Source organism: Lingula anatina, chromosome 1, assembly GCF_051362555.1.
Source record: "Lingula anatina isolate TDL-2025a chromosome 1, LinAna3.0, whole genome shotgun sequence".
NCBI classification, from domain to species: domain Eukaryota; kingdom Metazoa; phylum Brachiopoda; class Lingulata; order Lingulida; family Lingulidae; genus Lingula; species Lingula anatina.
The window spans coordinates 6,856,831-6,879,895 of record NC_141767.1 but is presented as its reverse complement, the minus strand read 5'-3'; the positions used below and the strand labels follow the sequence as shown (position 1 = coordinate 6,879,895).

The 23,065-nt window shown below is 35.4% G+C and overlaps 2 protein-coding genes across 2 annotated transcripts; both read left to right on the top strand.

Annotated features, from left to right (window-relative positions):
* Window positions 1-374: 374 nt before the first annotated feature.
* On the top strand, window positions 375-12,890 carry LOC106174317 (epithelial cell-transforming sequence 2 oncogene-like). Its single transcript, XM_087002509.1, has 23 exons — window positions 375-778; window positions 1,286-1,321; window positions 1,516-1,755; window positions 1,999-2,136; window positions 2,567-2,738; window positions 2,972-3,113; window positions 3,354-3,489; window positions 3,756-3,907; window positions 4,172-4,310; window positions 4,662-4,777; window positions 5,133-5,317; window positions 5,560-5,649; window positions 5,968-6,150; window positions 6,614-6,717; window positions 7,477-7,581; window positions 7,716-8,672; window positions 9,129-9,274; window positions 9,518-9,586; window positions 9,936-10,157; window positions 10,418-10,640; window positions 10,853-10,944; window positions 11,276-11,448; window positions 11,673-12,890. The coding sequence occupies exons 1-23, from the start codon at window positions 578-580 to the stop codon at window positions 11,807-11,809; spliced, it is 4,158 nt and encodes a 1,385-aa protein (XP_086858635.1). The 5' UTR covers window positions 375-577; the 3' UTR covers window positions 11,810-12,890.
* Window positions 12,891-16,401: 3,511 nt separating this feature from the next.
* LOC106174316 (aquaporin AQPAe.a-like) lies at window positions 16,402-21,738 on the top strand. Its single transcript, XM_013555819.2, has 8 exons — window positions 16,402-16,597; window positions 17,398-17,508; window positions 17,898-17,958; window positions 18,188-18,392; window positions 19,685-19,765; window positions 20,259-20,439; window positions 20,564-20,619; window positions 20,809-21,738. The coding sequence occupies exons 1-8, from the start codon at window positions 16,402-16,404 to the stop codon at window positions 20,857-20,859; spliced, it is 942 nt and encodes a 313-aa protein (XP_013411273.2). The 3' UTR covers window positions 20,860-21,738.
* The last annotated feature ends 1,327 nt before the right edge of the window (window positions 21,739-23,065 follow it).

The following is a 23,065-nucleotide window of genomic DNA, read 5'->3' as shown; positions in this document are numbered from 1 at the left end:
CTGTGGGGCAGATTACAATCTAAGGCTATTTTACGATAAAATGATACATATGCTCCATAAGGTGATTAAAACACGTGTTTGATAACCAACCATCCGAACACTCAAGTCATTAACAACCACGAATAGGTGACAGAAGGCTTGGCGTTTGCGGTGTGCAGATTTTAGTCGATTGTCCAGAAAGTTACGAATGATTTAACGAAAAAAAAAGGTACGAATGGGTGCGCAATCGTAAGATAAATAAATGGAATTCCGATCGGTCACAGCCTTTAAGCTCATTTTTCTTTTTGAATGGTCAATATTTGCCTGATGTTCACTTCAACAGCCACGCCCCATCATGCGCTTACTTGGGAATAAGCCTTAGTAACATACACGCCGCGCATGCGCGTTGGTATTGAAAACGTTGAAGATGGCGGCCTCCATGCAGTTCAATCATTCCTGTTTAATGCATGATTTGCATTACTCCACATGGGCCGAATTCATTCTCAAGTCCCATGAAAGTTGAAGAAGATGTAAGGGCCAAAGAAGTGCGCTCATCTAGATATATTTCTTCGTTATTATTCTAAACTTGGCATAGATAATGGCCACCAATTTTAAGGCCACCGCCACCATCAAACCCACACAGCGGCTGAAGGATCTGACAGCTGACGACTCGAAGGTTATCGGCAAAGTGCAAAAAAAAAGAGAGAAAACCGCTCTGCCGACCAAGTTTGAGACGGATAAGTTCAGGACTGTTCATAGCGCATGGACGCCCGTCGTACATAAGCCGTCCAATCAACAGGTACTGGTTCTACACTACCTGTTCCACCACTGGTGCAATTTTTACATGTAGTATACATTTCGTTCAGTTTACCAAAGCCCACTGAGTACTGACACTGAAGAGTGAATTGTAGTACCTGTACATGTACTATAGTTCAAAGTAGTTGGGTCAAATTATTGGAGCTAAACACTCCATTAACACGGGTACATGTATCTGTCATCATTAGGGCACATAACACAAGTTAATGTCAGATTGACTTCATTCATTGATTTTTTTCTATTACATTGTAATGTATTATTCACTAATTTTGGTAATGGCATGACAATGAATTTCAGTGTTTTTTCTTTTTACAAACAAGGGAGTATAATACAAGTACTGGTAAATGTTACATTTTGAAGACAGAATGCTTAATAAACACAAAACATTTTTTAATAACAAAAGATAAGATTTAAAACTGCCTTTTGCCCTTTCTTTGCTTCATTTACATGTACAGTATAGATAAAACTTTTCTATAATTTCTTCTTACAGATATACAAGGAAAGAAGAGAGCTAATATCAAATTGGGTATGTACATTATGTTATACTAGTATGTATATTTATAAATGCAGGTAATTTTATATTTCATGATTATGTTTTAACAAGAAGTTTGTTACCAAAGGTAAATCTGTAGAAAAAATTATATAAAGACTCAAAAGTAAGTAATAGAATTGCAACCTTTATAAAACTACACTAATATTTAAGGTAATGGTGCCTTTCAGTTTGACCTTTGGACAGATTCTCAGAGGAAACGTTTCCTAGATGTCATTCTTAAACAGTGTACCAAAGGCCAGTTACTGTTTATGCACAGATGGTTCCAAGAGAAAGTTCCTCTCAGACACCTGGACTTCACCACAGTGTTGCCCAGGTTTCTCAGCCATTACATATTCTCATACTTTGATCCGAGGACTCTCTGTCGCTGTGGCCAGGTCAACTGGTATTGGAAGAGCTTAGCAGAGGATGTAAGTAAAAACTCAGATGGAGATATTTTTTTTTGGTAAATGTATGCTTCTCCTGTTTTAAATTGGTAACAGCACTGTTAAATGGGGATAGCCCAATAAGTTACTGGGTATGTACTGCATACATGTGCAATCAATGCAAAGTTTTTTTTGTGCTGTTGTAACAGCCTGAAATATACCCATGCATAATATATACATAGGTATGAACAAACGATAATTATGAACTGTTACATATCATTATTTCAGGATGTTTTGTGGAAACCCAAATGTATAAAGCTGGGCTGGCATCTTCCATATACACCCAGTGAGGGTGAAGTTGGAGCCTGGAAGAGACATTATGTTGCTTGTTTCATGACAATGGATGTAGTAGTTTCCAATAGAGGTGTAAGTAATGTTTCATTTCTTTTTAAATACATGAAGCACTTATCTTATTTCCGATCTGCTTAACAATATGAGAAGCATGCATAATGCTGGTGCATGTAAACATAATTTATGTATGTACCTCCTTGAGTAAAAGTAAAATGTTTCATATCAGGAATCATGAGGAAACATAAGATAAAATAAGGTTTCATGCATATATAATATTTTAATATTTATTCCTTAATCTATGTAAAAAATATTTTTACAGCTTAATTCTACTGTTTGTCAGTGTGGTTTAAAAACAGCATGCACAAATATCTAAATGATCAATCCTATCATAATGCTGTTGACCTCTATTTAGAAAGACTCTCCACTACACTCTTTACATATATAGCATTACATGTGGAGTGCAGGATTTTACCATCATAAATAAGCTGAATACTGCCTGTTCTAGAACCAGTTATATGGCACCAGATCTGATGGCAGAGAAGCAGAGGTGGTAGTCAGAGGGAAAGCTGGGGACGAGACAGAGCTCTCCAAGCAGGTCCTCCAGGAGTTTGACAGCAAGAGGAAACTGGACCCAGAGACTGTCAGAAGACCAACCAAGCTTTCACCTAGGAGTAGCAGTATGTAGTGTAGTTTGCTTTCAAAGGCACTTACTTCGTATTTTTGTTGAACCATTGAATTAATGAGAAGTGCCTGATGATATGGAGTTAATATAATTTTAGGTATTTTTAGATTAAAATGTGAGAACAAAATATGGTTTTCACATTGCAAAGGTAGATTATCAACTGCTACTAATTTTATGTGGACTTATGTACTTTAAATGTAAATGATGTAGTGATTTTTGTCTTTGGAGGAATGTTGATGGAAGCCAGAGACCCGTGGATTGTTCCTGACCAAAATCCTAAAGACCTTGAAAAATCAATGAATGCTTTTCTCTATGGGTTCAATCCTAATGATCCAAAATTGCCAAAGTCTGCAAATGTATTTCATGACAAGTGAGTACTTAACATATACTGACATCTTTCTGTTTTTTTTCCAGATAGTTATAATGTTCAAATAACAAGACATATCCATTTAAGTGGACAATTTTTTAACACTTCTTGATTTCTTATTTGAATTAAGATTCTACAGGTGCAAACTTAGTTGAGTTGTGACTCCTTGAATCACATCGAAGTTGGTATTGTTTTTTCCTGTTTTTCATTTATTTTTTATACTTAATTTTTTTCCAATTGTAGATGGGGATTTATCAAAAAGCAGCACACCAGGTCCCAGACTGAGCCAGCCAAATCATTCCATCAGTCACCAGAACAAAGTCAACAGACACAAATACTGGATAAGAAAGTGAAACGGCAAAGACATAGGCTGTTGACAGTGAGTGCATTGTATAAATATGCCCATAGATAACAAATATAAATAGCCATGTAATATATAAAAATTCTAGTAAATCCTCCCAGCTACCTATTCAGTGGATATACTGTATATGCAGTTGACTAGAAGGTTCCCTAACCCAGTGTGAAATAATTTATGTGATGAAAAAGAATTTGACTGCATTTGTGAATCATATTTGGCTACTTTTAATCTTGACAAATAAATACCAGGTATGTTATTTCCTAAGTGTTGTCACATTTGTTTCTTAGAGTGGCCAGGCCTATGACTTCAATTCTGATGAACCACCACCAGAAGACACCATCTCCAGAAGTCTCAAGTTTGAAAACTTTGTAGAGAAACGGCTGACAGAGCTCATCAACATGGAATGGGAGCCACCTAAGGAAAAGTCAATTCACAGAATGTGAGAATTTGAAGCAGGAATTACACTCCCTGCAGCTCTTTATTTCAGCTGCTTTTTAAAAAGCTTCTTGTTTTTTGAATCAGTGCACTGATAGATTTACTCTTTGTATGTTACACATTTTATCAAATTAAGAACATTTTATCCAATCAATGAATAGATAAGACAATATAAATAGATTTGATTGCATTAATTACCATACATTTTCTCAAAGTGTAACACTGCTGTATTGGATGGACCAATACAAAGAATGTGCAATTTTCCCAGGCCCCATCTGTCTGGGGGTGTGGGAGGCTATCCACTCCCCTGGAGAAGCAGGCTCATGACCGAGTGTTCCAGTATGCCCTACCCTGCTGAGGCCAACCCCAGGGTCATCTTTATATCGTCACGTGTTCCTGCTGCTGATGTAAGTTATACTCTGTAATGTGATATCTTGTCCATATAATTTTATAATGTGATTACTTAATTATCTCTTTCAGACACACAGGTATTTGATGTGGGTGTTTATTTTACGTGATAGATACATTTTAGTTTATGTAATAGTTATTTAAGTGATAATTGTCTGCAACGGGTACTTATTTTACATGCTGTATGCACTTTAGTGTATGTAATAGTTAGTAAAGTGATGGTTATCGGCTATGCATCCTTATTTTACATGATATGTACACTTTAATGTTTTTCATGAACTATTGAACAAAGCAAAATAATTTGAGTTCTAGCTGTTTGATGGTGACTCTTAGATTATGCTGTGTTTTAGGTATTAGTCGACGCGGTACTCTTTGGTGTAATACCCATAGTATATGAATTTGAAGGTACCACAGTGGAAACTCTCAAGTTTAAACTTGAGGAAACTTTGCAAGGAAGAAGTGCAAAGTAAGTTACATATATAATAATGTGAGCTGCTATTTTATCAAGGAGATGCACCGACATGTCTCTCAGTCCTGTTTAGATACAAAGTAAATTATACAATCAAATAAAATGAATTAAATATATCATGAAAAATATTATTTCTGATGACAGTTTCAGTATGATTAAAAAGGGCAGTTGCTACTACTAGGTACCGGTACACTGCGGCAGTATTTGTGCCCAAATTTCTGTATGTCTGATATAACCCCAAGGCTCCCCTTACCTGCCCCTAGTAATATATGCAAAAAAACTATCCCAACATTGATAATTATTAAAACATTTAGATTTTACATCAGTGATATAAGCATTCTAATCTTTCCAGGAGCATTGGTCTGTTCTGTCATGCTCGTGAATTGGGGGAGTTGAGACTGATCCACGAGTACACGGTGACTTTAGATGCTTTAGACCTGTCTGAGGTCAGAGATTTCTTTGAGTTCATCACCATCCATTGTTTACCTGCACAGCAGAATGGACATGTGGACCTCTTCTTACCATTAGCTTCTTGTGGTGAGTATGGGATATAATACGATATTTGAAGAGAAAGTGATAGTAAAATGAGATATGAATTTAATGCAGTATCATCTTTAATGTTGATTATTGTCAAACTGTTGGTCAGACTTACATGGTTACTTTAATTTATGAAGTGAATCTCTGATTTAAAATAGGAGAATTACGAAAGATCTCAGTCCAAATATTTTTAATATGATTTGACTCTTCATTTTTTTCTTGCCTTAATTTATCACCTTTAGAGGAAGGTTTGGAAATGCTGATACAGCTGCACAGTATTACAGGAATTCCATTCTGTTCACCCACTGGGATCATTGGCAACTATAACCACAGTGAGTCTTATATTAACATTGATTTATTAAGAGAGGTCTTTCAAGTTCTTTTTCAATCTCGCAAAAAATTGTGCATGCAATCAGATTAATATAATATAGATTCAAAATAATGTTTATGGAAGATGCCTTAGCAGTTCATCTGCAATGTGTAATACCTGGGCAGATCAATGTACATCAGAAAGCATGCCAAAACTTATGTAAAATTGTTTTTTCAATGGCGGTTGTTTCAATATGTAATATACTGTATACTCATAAGGTAATTTTGTTATGACAATACACCTCTGAGAAAGATTGCTTAAGATTTGCCTTAACTTCTAGTAAACAGTGAGTGGATATTCTGCCCAGAGGATCATTACCCACCGTCTCTGTACTTTGCCAGTAGTAAGCTAAATGTGTGGGCTAATACTGCAGACACCGTCCAGGAGGCCCTGGGCAGGACCAGCAGACTACTGGGGCAGTACTTTGAGGAGCAACACAGGGACCTGGTGGCACAGGTCACAGGTAGGAGGGGAACATGTGGTGATTGAAATGATTATTTTTGGCTGTCACTGTTCATTACATGTATTTTCATTTCATTAATTTTTTTTTCATTTTAAAGACATACCAGTAGTATTTTTAATTAACTTTTTATGATCTACTCAGACAGACATTAATGTATATGTTCAAGCTTGTCACTTTTCCATCACCTTTTTGTGTGTGATGTATGCACATTTATATCACTGCACCGATGCACATGCATGGGCACGTATGTACACTTACACCCTTAGGTCTTATATCATTTACCAAAATTCAGGTTTGCTCTCTCTTTCCCAAGTACATGTAACAACATTGTTTCCAAGTCGAGAATCCAGAGTTTTTGTTTGGTTTTTTCTCTTCCTCTTGATATCATGGACAGTTACCCCAGACTCCATTATGATATCATTACTGCTGCACTGTATAATGATGTCATGTTTGATTACTTCAGGCCAGGTTGTCTTTGATGCACTGGGCCAGGCAGACATCCAAGGCATCAATGTGGTCACAGAGGCACTGGTTGAGGGACTTGTCTCATTAGGCCAGCAGAAAAATGTGAGTTTAAACCTAGCAAACATGTATTTCTTTTTTATACATACTTACACAAAGAATGTAATAAAATGTCATTGTGCATATTATTGTTTATTTCCTATAATGTTAAGAATTATCCTGAATATTATTAGAAATAATCTATGTAAAACATGTAAAGCAGCATTTGTAGGGGTCTAAACTTTGAACTGTGAACTTTATTTAGAAGCTCGAGCCACCATTTAGGTGCAAAATCCAGCATTGTAAACCATGCTTGGTGAATGGGGCCATAGTAGACCATAGCAGTGGAACTGCCAATATAAGCTGTTGATTCTGTCTTACATCTATCTGGGTCTCTGAATTGTTTTACATATTTTTTCAAATGAATTACTGTCAATATAGCGGAAGATGTGAGGCTTGAGGCTCTTTGAGGCTACCACAATTGTTTTTTGCTCCAATTCAATTATTTCCGAAAACTTTTTGGCATCTGTGCCTGGACCCAATACCTAAATAAATCCTAGCTATCCAGTTCTGGGTATCTTCCATGCCTAAACAGTGTAAAAATATTATTTATTTATTTATTTTTTTATTATTTATTTTTTTGGTGTGTGTGTGTGTGTGGGGGGGGGGGGGGGGCTTTGGGCAAAGATGAAAAAAGTTTGCCTTTCAAAAATTTAGCTGATTATGAAGTAGTAAAGGTAGCATCTATGTGATTTTGTTGTGAAAAAAAGGCTGAGAAAGAGATGTACATGTACTGTATGAAATGAAATGTCCTGTTATTCATAGGTGAAACCTCTGCAGTACCTTGGACAGTACCTTCTTGGGCTATCTGGATATGAAGTCCTGCTTCCAGAACAACAACAAGCAGCTGGTGGGAATTCTGCACACAAGGTAGGCAGGAGCAGAGATATTATTTATAGTGACAGCATCAAGCATGTCTTTGTGTTAGAGTTTTCTTTTTTCTTTTAGATGCTTGTTGTTTTGTATCTTTTTATATAACATGTTTTATGTTGTATTTGTAATAGGCTGGTACTGGGGGCCTGACAGCTAAACTGCAGGCAGAGGAGGAGGAAAGTGAAGAGGAGGAGGAGGAGGAGGAGGAAACTGAAGCAGCCAAACAAAAGGGATTTCTTTTGGGAGCAGGAGACCATGGTGAGGTGGAGGAGAGTACTGTGGATGCCAAGAAAGAAAAGAAAAATAAGAAAGAGGGGAAAGAAAAAGATAAAAAGAAAAAGAACAAAGACAAAGAGAAAGATGAAAACAAGAAGGACAAAAAGAAAGACAAACACAAAGAGAAAGATGAAAAGAAAAAAGACAAAAAGACAGACAAACATGAAGAGAAAGATGAAGAGAATGAAGAGGAAAAAAGTAAAAATGAGGAGGCCCAAAGAAAAGTTAAAGAGAAAGAAAAGGATAAAGATAGTGGAGATAAAGATGATGACGAAGAGAGTGAAGAAATAGATGAAGAAATTGAGGAGGCAAAAAGTGAGAAAGATGATGAAGTTAAAGGTGAAGAAGATAAAGAGGAGGAAAAAGAAAAGAAAAAAGACAAAAAGAAAGACAAAAAGAAGAAGAAGGACAAAAAAGCAGATGGAGATAAAAATGATGCAGAAGAAAAAGATGAAAAGAAAGACAAAAAGAAGAAGAAGGACAAAGATAAAAATAAGGGAAAGAAGAAGGATAAGAAAAAGAAAAAAGGAAGTGATGAAGGATCGTCTTCTTCTTCTTCATCGTCATCATCATCATCATCATCATCATCTTCGTCATCATCATCTTCATCATCAGAATCGTCTTCTGAATCATCAGCAAAAAAATCTTCAAAAAAATCAAAGAGCAAAGCCAAAGGCAAGAAGGACATTAAAGGAAATGCAGCTAAAAAGCAAAGGGAAAAGGCAAAGTCCGATGTCCGTTTAATACCTACTGGTGGATATATTTCCAGTCAAAATTTAAGGTCACCACTGGAATCAGCAACCAGGAGACTGGTGAGTGATAAACAAAAACTTGTTTTTAAATGAATTAACACATTTATTTTAGTTAAAATGTTGTATAATTATACTGTTTTCATCCATATCCATATGAATTAAAATGTTTTAATTTAACTGCAGGTACATCTTTATTTAAGGAAGTTGCCTTATGCTACACTGCACAACAACAACACACACATTAACATTGTTGTGCATTGCATCAGCAGCTAATGTTGGCGATCTAGCAAAGCTAATTGATTTTATCTTAAAAAAGTACATAAGTACATAAGGACATTACCTTAACTAAGTTCAGATTTTTTATTTCATTTAACTCATTGCATGCTACATTACACTGATTTTGTTAACCAGAATAGAGAATAATATCAATATATTTCTTGGAACTGAGATATAAAACACTGTATTTCAAAATAACATGCATGGATTAAATATATATATATATGTATATATATTTAGAACACCAAGCAGTTCTCAGATCACCCAGAGAAGAGAAGTGTGATAGCCCGTGAGATATTAGCATCAGAAGTGGATTACAAAAGAACACTGGAGACCATCAAGGATGTGTTTGTTGTACCTCTTAGGAGGGCTATCTCCTCCAATAGGTAAGGTGATGCCAAGAAGCAGTTGAATAAGAATTAGTAAGCAGCCAGAATTGAGCAATGGGGTGTTAAATCTACCTGTAATGCTTTTTTACATTGTGTCGAACAAGGAAAAGGTTGTTAAGTACATTTGAAGGAAATTTTATTTGTGGTTAATATATAGCAACATAATGGTAATTTGATATCATGAAACATGTTTTCAAAACTTAAAGTATTTCTACCATTAGAGATGTGTTTCTATTGTAGAGCTATTCTTAGTGCCCCACATCTACAGAACATTTTCTCTGACATTATGACCCTGTTAGAAATCAGCAGGTGAGAATATAATCATCTTCCTTTTTAACATAAATATATATCTGATCAATGATGCCATTTAATATTATATTTGAACTGTTATTTAGCCAGAATCTTTTTAGCATGGCACATGACAAAAAACAAAATGTTTCTTGGAATTATCACATTTTCTGGAACATAAGACAAACTAGACTGCTAGATAAGTTATGGTTCTACTGGTAGATGTATCAAGCTGTTTTATGAGCATTATGCACTCATTCTCAATAATTGAAAACATTTTATGTTATTTGTTGGTGTTTGAACATCAGAACTAAAAAAATATTATCATTAAGGATCATTTAAAGTTTCTCTTCTTCATTATCTTCTGTAGTCACTTAGTTGATGAGCTACAGATCCGTATAGATGACTGGAGTGAGGACCAGTGTCTGGGTGATGTTATGGTCAAGTTCTGTACAAAACTCAACTGGTACACAGAGTTCTTCAAGAACTACCAGATCATCATTGCTGTACTAGAGAAGTGCCTGTTTGACTACCCAAACTTCAAGGCATTTGTGAAGAGACAGGAGAGAACTGCTAGGACCAGGATGTTAACGTGAGGATAGAAGATATCGATGTAAACTAAAAGATGTATAAGAAAAGAGAGAAAGTGTTATTGCACTACTGACAAATACAGATTTATTGTTCAAGCTGTAACTAAGATTGTTTAACTTTTGTTGCCATATTACAGATGTTCCCATTTTTAGGTACTTTTTGTAATTCTTTTAAATTTGCCGATCTTTGTGTGTTACATGTACAGTAAAGATGTAAAATGTTTTCACAGCTGATATAAATGTATTGGCTCTCTTTCTTCAGTTTATTTGAGCTGTTTTTGGCACCTGGTAAAAGACTATGTGAGTATGTGGTTCTCCTAACCTGGTATGAAGCCAACACCCCCAAAGACCACATAGACAGAGGGGACACTGCTGCAGCACTGGAGAGCATCAAGGAAGTAGAAAGAATGGTAAAAGAAGCAAAACTAAGAGGAGAGCATGACAGGGAACTTCTTGCTGTCCAGAAACAAATACAGCACTGCCCAGTAAGTTGATTATGATGAAATTTTTCATGCACATTAAGTATGCAAATACTTTTAAACCTGCTACATGTATTAATCTTTCCATTTTGGATTAATGTAACTTTATGTGTAAATACATGTAACAGGTTCATTTAAGGAATGGGCCCCTTAGTCAATAATGGTTATCGTAATAACTAATAAACTTGAGTGTAATAATTTTATGGGTTTTTTTTCAGTCTCTTCTTGAAACCAACAGATATTTCCTGAAACATGAAGACATGTCCCTCCTGAGGCCTCCTGCTGCTAACACAATTAAGCCTGAATTAAGGTAGGCATATGCAAACATCTGTGCCAGTGGTAATCTTAAGTGGACTCCTGTGCAGTGACTCCACTTTGGGACCAGAAAATTTGAGTAATGTGAATGTTCCAGCCATTTAGGCAATGTTCATAAAGGTTTCAGCTAATACTGATGAAAAAAAAAGTACAAGTAGTCTTATTTTTATTTATCTTTGATTTTTTACATCTTTCTTTGCAAATAGTGGATTTTCATGGATAATAAAAACATACAAAATTCTAGCATATTTCACATCATCATGTTATGCATGAGTTTGCATGACTTCAGATGAAGTTCTTCAACATGCTGGTGTTTTACATTCCAGAATGTATCAAGAAATAGATAACTTGGGCCTACATCTCTTCAATGACTCTGTGATAATTACCAAGAGAAAGACCAAGCACTTTCCATTTGAACGCTATGTGGAACACACCTACATCTATGAGGCAGTGCTAGGTTTGCCAAGATTAAGGATGGAAGACATCCCGGATTCAAAATGTAAGATAAATATTTAGGAATAACATAATAGATTGGACACATTTTTTTTTTTGGTATACAATATGTATTTTTATATGAACTGATGCCTGCAAATACACTTACTTTTATCATAACTGGAATTTTTGTAGTAAATTTCCATTGCACAGCTTCTCAAAAAACCACATTCCAGTGGACATAGACTATGGATTTTCCAAAGAAATGTGCACACATATTGCTAATTTCAGATGTGAAGAATGCCTTCAAGATGTACACCCCAAAGAGGAAGTGGATCTTACAAGCTCATAGTTATGAGGCCAAGTTCAACTGGATCACTCTTGTTGATAAAATGATCAAATTGTCCCTGGAGAATGTACCCAAGTAGAATATGTTGTTACTGTTTCTATTTAAAAGCCGTCCACTTTTTTTTTTGTCTTACTGCCCTTAATTAAGATGTGTATTTACTTATATTTTTTAAAATCCTTTTTATTGCTCAGATGATTTCTCTATGCAACAATGTAGATGAGTATATAGCTTGACAACTAAGGATCAAATTTCCATCCATTTATAGTTAATATACATGTACATGTGTAGTAACAACTTTAATATATTTGTTTTTGTCTTAGTTTTTAATATACTATTATTTATTCAGAAGTGAATATTCTTTTCTTAATTTGACAAATGATATATTTTCCCATGCAACAACATGGGAACTGGATGATAACTTGTACAATACAATGTGACCAGCAGTTCAGCTGTATGATACAGATTTTACTAAGAAAAAAAAACATTAATGTGTTTATAGTTTTTTAAAAAAGTAATATGCACTGTCTACTAGTATTTCTATCTTGTAAATAGATAAAGGGGGGGGGGGATTACTCTTCAGTTATTGATTCTATTTTAAATGTTTACAGTTCCTTTATTATGTGCTCAGTGTAAATCTAGTCCTAAATATCATTTTCTGTTCATGTTTGTTTATGTTCAGTAGTAATATATGTTTGCAAGTTATCTTGTTAAGAAGTTGATACAGTAATCAGTACTGCTCAAACATATTTTAAAAATTTTATAACTATCTGGTTTAATCTTACATAAACTTCCCCTTTGTATGATGTAATAGAACACATCAGTAGGTGGTATAAGAATATTCTAGATAAGTCCTAGAACTGTTCTAGGATCTAGACCTGTCAAAAACACCTTTTCATGGAGTTAACCTGGAATAGACTAATTATAAAAAAGTTATTTAACTTCATAATATTTGATTGCATTAATGTAAAATGTCTGTCCTTTGTAAACTTATATTATGCACTTTTGAATTATGCAAAATCACATTTATTGTGAATTGCAAGTATTTAATCAAAATCAAATGGGTTCTTTTACATGAAAACTGTACTAAGTTTTTACAGCAATATAAAGAGAATTTTGTAAATCATGATTTATATAACTTGAATAAACCATGCTTAAACTGTTTTAACTTTGTTAATTATAAAACGATATTTACTAGGTATTGAGCATCATTTCTGTGTCTTTTAGTATGAAGTATACCAGCACCGGCATTACACGTTCATTTTCACAATGTGTAAGATGTGCAGCTTTGTAAGCATTGCTACTAATTTATTTTAACTTGCTTTTGAGGAATTCATGTTATTTTGATAGCACTGGGATACCTGTTATTAATGACAACAAGGGGGAACACGAATTTGTAAATGGTGCAATACCACGAATGGGCGGTTTTGTTTGGATGCGCATTCACGTAGTACAGCAAGAACAATATCACTAAGGCTTAATCGTTCAATCTTGCTTGGAATTATTTCGAAAAGCAGGAGTATATTCATTTTTTCAGTACTCTGTGAATCTCTAGTCTTTTGTAACAGTTTTAACAAAACCATTGATATACCAGACTTAAGCAATAGCAATTAAAATAATTTCAAGTTACTTAGGTGGAACAAATTAGTAGAGTATTGCACATTACGTGGTTAATGCAGTTCCATTCCCCGTGTGATAATTCTAAGCAGAATGTGAGGGTTAAAGTGCATTAATGTTTTAGTCGCTGACGTGTGCAGTTGCAGTTTAAAGTCTGTCCTGGAAATCTGAAGGGTAATAATGCCTCCTCTTTTATCTGAAGGATAAGCTGGTTGCATAATGCATAATTTTATCATCTCCACGTCCGTTTACAGCCGTCATTTTCTCCGTCTTTGTTTCCTGGCATAATCTTGACATCTTCTGTGATTCTGTGAATTTATGGCCTCTGTCTTTTTGACCCCCCCCCCCCCTTATTCAAGGATAAGATGCCCCAAGTGTAAAGATATCATGCAAGGTATTCTTGAAAGACAAAAGCAACGAGGAGATGTCGTCTACGTTTAATTATCATTGGACACTGACGACAAACATAGCAAAATTTCCAACTCTGGGTAAAGCTCTCTGTCCCCACTGGCTTATGACTGTTCATTTAAACCATAAACATTCCAAGTTAGGGGGCTTCAATATTTTTCCATCGTGTGAAACTGAAAAAAAAAAAACGATCCTTATCAAATCTCTAAAATTCTCTTTTTCCATAGTTTTTATAGGCCTACTGGAGTCTGCTTGTCTCAGTTTTTGTCTTCATTTTAGCAAGGGGGAGCCAGGGTGCCTAAGACCGCAAGCGTGACAGAATGTCAACGAATGTTAAAAGCACTTAATCAATAACATTCAGCTGAGTTGCGCAGAGTTGCGGAGAAAAGACTTGTCATTAGTGCGAAATGCCACGATGTTCTTATAAGGGACCGTTCACATGAAAAACCTATTTTCTAAAAATCTAAAAATCTATTGACGGTATCTTGTGATCACGGTCTGTGCCTTGAATACCCCGCGGCGTAATTACTGGCAGCGCGAGCGAGTTACTTCCAAAGCTGTAATTAATTCTCGGCTGCGCTCGGAGGAGATTCTCATACGTTGACGCGTGCGCAGTAGGAAGTTAGAAAGTAAATGGCGGTCGCAGTTGCTTTGAAAAATGTGTTTGTCGATTTTGTGCAACAACAAGCACTACCACTAGCAATATTACGCGTCTGTATGCTTGAGTCGTCACAACTCAACTGATGAACTCCACAGCTAAGAGATACTACTGCGCATGCGTCAAGGTGTCAAAATCTCCTCCAAGCGCAGCCGAGAATTAATTACAGCTTTGGAAGTAACAATTTAATATGAAAAAGTCATTGGTCATTGTACACAAACATCTCCCACCTAGGGCTTCTCAACACTCATATTCAAAGCAATAAATTTGGCTTTAAAGATGTCAAATAGTTTAACTGAATAAAAAAAAGTAATTTTATAGGCATTTGTTTTAATTTTCTCCTTTAAAAAGCACACACACTCTTTATTTGAAAACAAAACATCAGTACGGAATTTTTTGCTAGAAATATTCAAAATGTATAAGTCAAAATAATTGTAAACTTTTTTCTTGCTCATAGAGTCATACTGCAATACCCGAGAAGGGATTGTGCTTGGATGCGCACTCATATGGCATAGCTGTAACACTGAACCCTGCGTCAAGGCCAAATTACATTTTTAATCTATCTTGCACGAAGCCTCTAAAACAAAAAATAAATTTAACAATTTTCAAACCCAACGTAATTTTCATCGCGTTACGCAGATGTTGACACCGTTGGTGATGACATCATTTTCATGTAAGGCACGTTACGTGAAGTGCTACCTACGCGGAAATCACCCTTTATGTTTAAGCTAATGATAATGATGTTTTACTGCACCCATATGGAAGCGGACCATCTCTTGGTATTTTTTTTATCAATTACACTCAGAAATACTCGTAGTAAAGGCAAGTTAGTGAGTTTTGATATTATGAAAAAAGAAGAAGGTTGTCGAGGGATCTCCTATGCTAGGAACAGCTCTTTCAGGCCTCTTGGAAATTCCTGCACTTTGTGATACTTCTTTGGCAATCGATAATGCAAGGTTACTTTCACTATTCGGGACATGTTGAGCATATCTAATTTGCATTTACAATTGGCAGTAAACAGAAGTAAAGCTTTAACAACCCACAATCATTTTCCCATTCCTTTACACATTTCATTCTTTCCATTATCTCCATTCTTACATACAAATTATTTGATGTTTCTTCTGTTTGCTACTAAATCCGTGCTTAACGTACTTGTGGCACGATCGTTTTGATTTAAGGACACCATGTTTAATAAGAAACATGCAACGTATGGATCTTGTGAAAGGCACTTCGCTTCTTTTAATTTTTTTATTCTAGTAAAGGTACTTTTGAGATCCAAACAGTGCAGTAATTGTAAAAGGCGACATACCATGACAGATTCCGTCTTTCATGAGTCGCTCAAGTAAAACCCAAGCACAGGTTCCAATGGGCTATGGTGCAAGGATACATGTAGCTTTTAGCTATGATACATTCTTAAAAACTGTCAGAATAAAACGTGATATACCTAACACTAATATGCCGCATTAGCATGTCAACCTTTAATTAATTTCTGATATTCTATTTGTCCGTAGTTTTTATACTGGATGCTGTTTGTTTTCGTTTTATCGATGGGATGCAAGGGTGTCAGAGACCTAGCAAGTGACACAGGTAAAAGGTGTGTGTTATCTTGCTTTAAACTGTAATTTTGTCGGGAATATACCTGAGACATACCCAGTGGTCCTTTCTGTAACAACAGGCAATCATGAGCCGCCTTGAACCTGGGGAGGGAAGTCTTCTCATTCACGCGGGATTCTGGAGCTTCTTAAAACATAAATTTACATCATTATTACGTAAAAGAATGCCAAAATGCTCACAACCAACCAACCAGATACCCCTAGACTCCGCCTCCTCCATTGTAGCTCATATGAAAGACATATAAGTGGCACACGTGCGCGTATAAATTCCCTCGCTTGCTCAGCGTGTGTTCAGTTCCAGTAGTACAGAATTGACAGCACTCTACCATTCTCTTGTCATCAAAATTGCAAACACAACGTTTACCCACAACGAACACCATGGGGACCTGGAAGGAGAAAGTTTTGGATCAATTCCGAAGTGAAATAAAAGACATTAAAACACTTCAGTTCTGGAGAGCCGTATGCGCAGAAATGATAGGAACGTTTATTCTCTTGGCTAACGGTTTGTTGTTGACGGTTGCACTAGCTGACTGTCCAAAGTATGTTACGACGTTAGGGGTAGCGGTAGGAATGGGTAAGTTTAAAATGTGTACTGGTAAGCTATTTTGACCCACTTACATAGTGCTTTCCTTAATGAAGCTTAAGGAGGATGGATTCTCTGGCCTCTGTTACACGCACCTTCAGTTTCATAATGTAGGGCTAGCGTATAATGGGGAATAACGAATAACAAGGTTAAGGTTGTCTAACTTCCATATATTTCATACGTAAACCATACAGCCAGCCTATGGACCGGTTTCAACTCTAACTGTAAGGTCAATGACCACGTTTCTGCTTTGACAAATGTTTAATTATTGGTCTGATTCACAATCAGTGAGAAATTTGCAAACTTTCGAATTCGGCATCAAATTTAATGCCATGTTTCCACGTACTATAGTATGTTGTCCTCCTGGTCCATAAAACCTGGCAAAAAATTCTATCAATTGTGTTATGCAATAAAAGTTATAATAAAATTTTCTTTCAATAACAGCTTTAAGCTTTTAGCTGCAGTCGAAAGAACACACTGTTGTAACTTCTACCCAGGTCATTTTGTAAAACTGCCCAATGGTTCCCTTCCCGTATCAATCAGTTGCAGCCACATCTGTAAGGCCGGATTCACGACAACCGACTAACTACTCCGCGGATCAGATATGGGGACCCACTTAAAATTCTTGTTCTGAAAATGTTTAAAAGGTAATTGTTCCATTGAACGTTTAAGTCAGCAAGTTTAATAAAATTGTGAGCAACATATCTGACAGATGCAGAGCAGAGCTGGAATTCAAAGCATCAAATGTTCAACCTTAGTTCCTTAAAACATTATAGGAATTGCTTTTACAGGCTTCTGCGTGTACTGCATTATTGTTGCTATTGGTCACGTCAGCGGTGCACACATCAGCCCTGCTGTCAGTCTGGCACTCCTCATTTCTAAGCAGTTCACACCTCTGAAAGGTAACATGACAAAACTATTGCCGCTATCTTAAATTACTGCGCCATTGTTTTATAAATAATACTGGTTAACTTGTATCACGACTTCAAGGAACCATCTGAGGGATTCCTCAATTTTTTCTATTTACATTGTATTTTAAAATAATTTTTTCTTTATTTTTTCGCCAAATTCATTTTAGTTATTGTACGTATTGATCATCAGTTTATTTTCACGACAATAAATGTATGAATTCCTTTATTTATAGGTGGTACTTCTGATAAATACATTGTTTTATTTAGATAAAAAAGGAAACACTCCATTGTATTTTTATAATCGTCATGTTCCAAATAGTAATCAAAATGCATTGCTATTTAGAAATGAAACCCAGTCTAAGTGCCTTTTTAATTTTTAGCGCTGATATATGTCGTTGTCCAGTGTACCGGAGCAGTTTTGGGATCATGGCTGCCTAAAGCGTAAGAACAATGTCAATAAAAAAATTTAGAGTAGAATTAACGACAAAAATAATAATAATAACAAAACATTACTTGACACTTACAACTTGTAAAGCTATTGTTTCAGGTATTTCCCTCTATTTTAGATACACATATACATAGAAATGATTATTCAAATGCTAGCTTTCTCTGTATGATCAAGCATTATGTGTGAGTGGAGACATTTCTCTTAATTTCTTCTTTCTTTCAGATTGGTTCCACCCGGTCGTCAGATCAGCGGCTACGTACGGCATCATCATGAAGTGACTCTGGCACAAGCTTTTGGAATTGAAGTCTTTAACACATTTGTCATGGTCTTCATTGCTCTGGGGTCTATTGATACCCACTATCACCCATATGACCCATCCTGGGGACTGCCCATCGGACTGTGGGTGACAATAGCCATCGTTACCGGGGTAAGTTGATCAGTCGAGCCAACGTAGATCGACTCAACTTCGTGGGAACTAGCGCTAAATGCAATCAGGGCTCCGTATCTCGAAAGCTTCGCTTTGTTGCGCACGTGCGTCCGTGCGCTAATGTCGAAATCACCATTAGTTTCGAGGCTATTATTTGCGGCGATACAAACTAGTCGCAAAGGCCTCTGCGTATGCATAATTCGTCATTTTAATGTGTCTTTCATGTAATTAAACATGGTGGCAAGTTTGGGTTGCTAGTCATAATAGCATATAATAAAACATATAACAAAAACATGGAAGCTTTTAATTGATTGAATCACTGGTACCTCTGATAGAAAAAAACTTGCGGTAAATATTCACATGAAGAATGCTAAAGTCTTGTTTTATTATGCAGAAAAAATTCAAAATTAAACAATTCATACATCATTTTATATTTTCTGGTGAATTTAATTCATCTGTGTAGTCTATTGATAAAAATAATTAATTGAAAAGTGTCATTTTCTACACAAAATGAAAAAGCAAAAACAAAGCATTCGGTCGCACCGTGACCTTCCTCAATGTCTACTATTGTGAGACTGAACACTACTCACCAATGTGTCGGTAATTGTGTCAGTCCAAGCTTCGCTTATTGAATTGTTTTTTTTTTGACATTTTATTGATGTCAAATACTTTAAATATCAGTATTTGTAATTATGATATTCCTATAAATAAAAACAACCTCTTGATTTGCGTCATGGTGAAAAAAAATTACATTTTGTGTAATTGTGTGATGACGTCTTCACTTTATGCGGCAATCGAATTTTAGTAGAGTTTGAGGTTATAATTGCGTTGCGTTTGCTAAGGGTTCGAGATAGCAGGTGGGTGCAATTGCACTAGCAAATAGCGCACGCTCGCCATGCTCGCGCACGTGCGCAACATAGCGAAGCTTTCGAGATACGGGGCCCAGGTTAACAGATTAACATGCTTCCTCTTTTTTAAAAGCGCTTGATTGTTATATACAAGTAAATGTATTAACCTTTGGAGTTGACGCGTTCATGTACGAAAGGGGATACCAAGAAGTCACAGTTAGAGAAATGAGTCTGATTAAAAGGTGCAGTTGGGTGTATTTTTATCAATCATGTGTTTGTTCATCACAATAGATAAAAGTAGTTTTGAAATCTGCCCTTTATATTCTGTTACATAGTTGTTTACGTCTTAATATTAATAAAAAAAGTTCAATCCGGTTAAATACTCCCCTTTCATAGACAGAAATCAATTATTAATGTTAAGAATGATTACCGTTGATATTTTAGGCAGATTTATCTGGTACGATGTTGAACCCATGTATATCATTTGGACGTTCCTTCATAGCTGGCGAGTGGGAGCATAGTTGGGTGATTATGCTACATATAATACAAATTGATAATAATAATGATTAATAACAAATAAACAAACAAATAAAATGAAATAAAAAAAAAACATTTTAAGAACTATTCTCGGTGGTTATTATTTGCGTATACTTAGATTGAAGAGACTCCGTCACATACAAATTTTAATTAATTATTTATTTAATTAAAATAAAAACCAAATAAACATGAATTAACTCGAATCATGACAAGAATATAATCGTCACGCTTTTCTGACTTAAAGCTCCGTTCACATGGAAAATCTATTTTCTAAAAATCTATTTTCTATTCGCGGTATCTTGTGATCACGGTCTGTGCCCTGAATACCCCGCGGCGTAATTACTGGCAGCGCGAGCCAGTTACTTCCAAAGCTGTAATTAATTCTCGGCTGTGCTCGGAGTGATCACAAGATACCGCGAATAGAAAATAGATTTTTAGAAAATAGATTTTTCATGTGAACGGAGTCCTATTTTCCCCACAGCTGTACTGGGTCGGCCCTATTACTGGAGCATGCCTAGCCACGTTCATTTACCACTACATAGTCAGACAAGGTGGGACACCAATACAGAGAAAATACAGTGGGATTTTAGGAGAAGATACTGGATCAAATAAAGAACATCATCACGGAAACTGGGTTGCAGACGAGTTTATCAGTCGACATGGTAAGCATTTTGTTGTGTATTTTTGAAGACCTAAAGTCGCACCTTCAGATTGGAGATAGTTACCTGCATGTCCAATATTTATTTTTTAGTTATATTCCATTGAGATAGATATTTTCCGTTTCAGCGTGCAGCAAGTGCAAGACTTTGCATCACAAAATGTCATCAAGCGCACTCTTCACTGTAAGTATTATACAATTTTTCATCGGCTTTTCATTAAAATTCTCCTTTTGCAGTAAATGAAAGTTTCAGTTGTGAATCGTATACTGGTCACGGAGAAGTCCACATATTATAGGCCTATTCCGTTTTTTTTATTTGAAGGCAACATATTTTTAATGACTAAATAAGAATGACCTAAAAAGTTTTATTTAGATTCCGGAAAAAAATGACATGAACGAAGAGGAACGGTTAACTTCAATGTGACCCGCTGAAGCACCTAAACTGTCAGAAGAGCCTAAACTCTCCAACAAGAAACATGACCAAACACTGAGTCACCAACTCGGTTGAAAATCAGGTATCCTTGAACTTTACGTGCAACATCTTCGAGGAACAGACAAAATACAACTCTCTCTCTCAAAAATTTAGGAATATCTTGTTTATACTCTATATTAAAGCAAATAATTAATTTTATTCACCGTGATTGAATGTTACATGTAAGGGTAATAAAACCATTGCATAATCCTACGGAGTCTACACCAAATATTATTTTATTAATAAGTAACTTACACCTGTTGCACCGCTTGATGTTTATTAAAATGAATAACTATTGATTGTTCAAATCAATAGTTAGTCAAGTCCTATTGTTCGTTCTTTTTTTGTACTATTTTACACATAGATTTTTTTTATCGAGAATTTGTTCAACTTGCCTTGTTCATTTTATTTTTATACAAAATATATCTATGATCAACAAGATTGAATTTTGGCAATTGTTAATAATTTGAACTGTTAATTGTAAACATTATATTGACGTATTAATTGGAGAGACGCATATATTTTTTTGTTTATTTTGACTGTATAGATGGAGTATCAACTACAACTGTCAATTTGTCCTAAAAAATGTTGACTCGTTTTTAACACAAAAACACGTCTATATATTTTTGAGAAAAATCAACAAATATATCATCCAAATATTTTTGTAAGTGTTTAGAGATGGGTGTGGTGGTCCTGCTTAGCCAGCCTTTGGAATATCTTACGCCAGGCCAGTTATGTATTACAAATATTGGGAATTATATAAAATCTATAACTTTTTGAGAGAGTTATTTATCAACATATTAATAGATATATTAATAAAATGAATTTTAAAAATCCATTTTATTCTTCACTTTTTTTCGGCGAGTGCGTTATTTGACATAATTGAAAAGATAGCAACGATATGACGGCTTAAACGATAATAATCGAGTATATTTCGGCTATGTTTCTTTATACTACATACTACTTCCGGTAGATCATCCCAAGCTTCGATTTCTTGGAAAAGCCTCCATAACCATTACACCTGTACCGATTTCAACGTCAGCCGACTTGGTGATGATGAATGTTTGCAGGGTAGACTACAGTGGAGCCGCCGTCAGCACCATGTATCATGACGCCCCAGATTCTGTATACTTCAAAATTTTATTTCAAAACAAATCTTTATCAATCTCTGTTAATTAAGCATGAAAGATTCATTGGTCATTTCAGAAATATATATATTAAAAACACACACACACACACAAACATCTCACACCTATAGGGCTATAAAAAAATTGGCTTTGAAGAAGTCAAATAGTCAACTTCTTAACTGAGTGAAAAAAAGTAGTTTTATAGGCTTTGGCTTAATTTTCTCTTTTAAATAGCACATACTCTATATTTTGGACAAAACATTAGTACGGAATGTTTTACTATAAATATTTAAGATGTATAATTCAAAGTAATTGTAATTTTTTTTCTTTCTTTTTTTTTTTTTTTGCTTGCTCATACTGCGATACCCGAGAAAGGATTGTGCTGGGATGCGCACTCATATGGCATAGCTGTAGCAATGGGGCTACGTGAAGGCTAAATATTGCATTTCAAGCACACTGGCTATAAAAGAAAATAGGAATAGAACAATTTTCAAACCCAAAGTAATTTTCATAGCTTTACGCACATGTGGGCACCGTCGGCGATGACATCATTTTCATGTAAGACACGTTACGTGGAGCACTGCGCTCGCGGAGAATCATCCTTTAATCTAAGGCCGCACTTTTTTATTTTTATGGATGACATCCTCTGGGGACCCCAAAATCGGTGCGAGCGGGCGAAAAAAAAAACCGTCCAAAAAAAAAAATTGCTTAAGAAAAGTTATGTTTTCAGTACACAGCTGGAAACACTAATTTACAACTATTTTGAGAGCATGGATAAAGATAATATGTCTTTATCCATGCTCTCAAAAATATTAAAGCATTGTGAATAGGGCCTACTTCGTAGAAAGGTAAAAAGTCATGAATATATATGCTGCATATTACCAAATCTATTTAAGGTTATTTCATGCATTCTGTTGGTATAGCAATCAATAAAACAAATATCAAATAAACATTATGTCTTTATTTGTACTATCAGAAAATTAAAGCATTGTAAACACTTCACAATTTGTTAAAAAAATGAAGCAAAGATA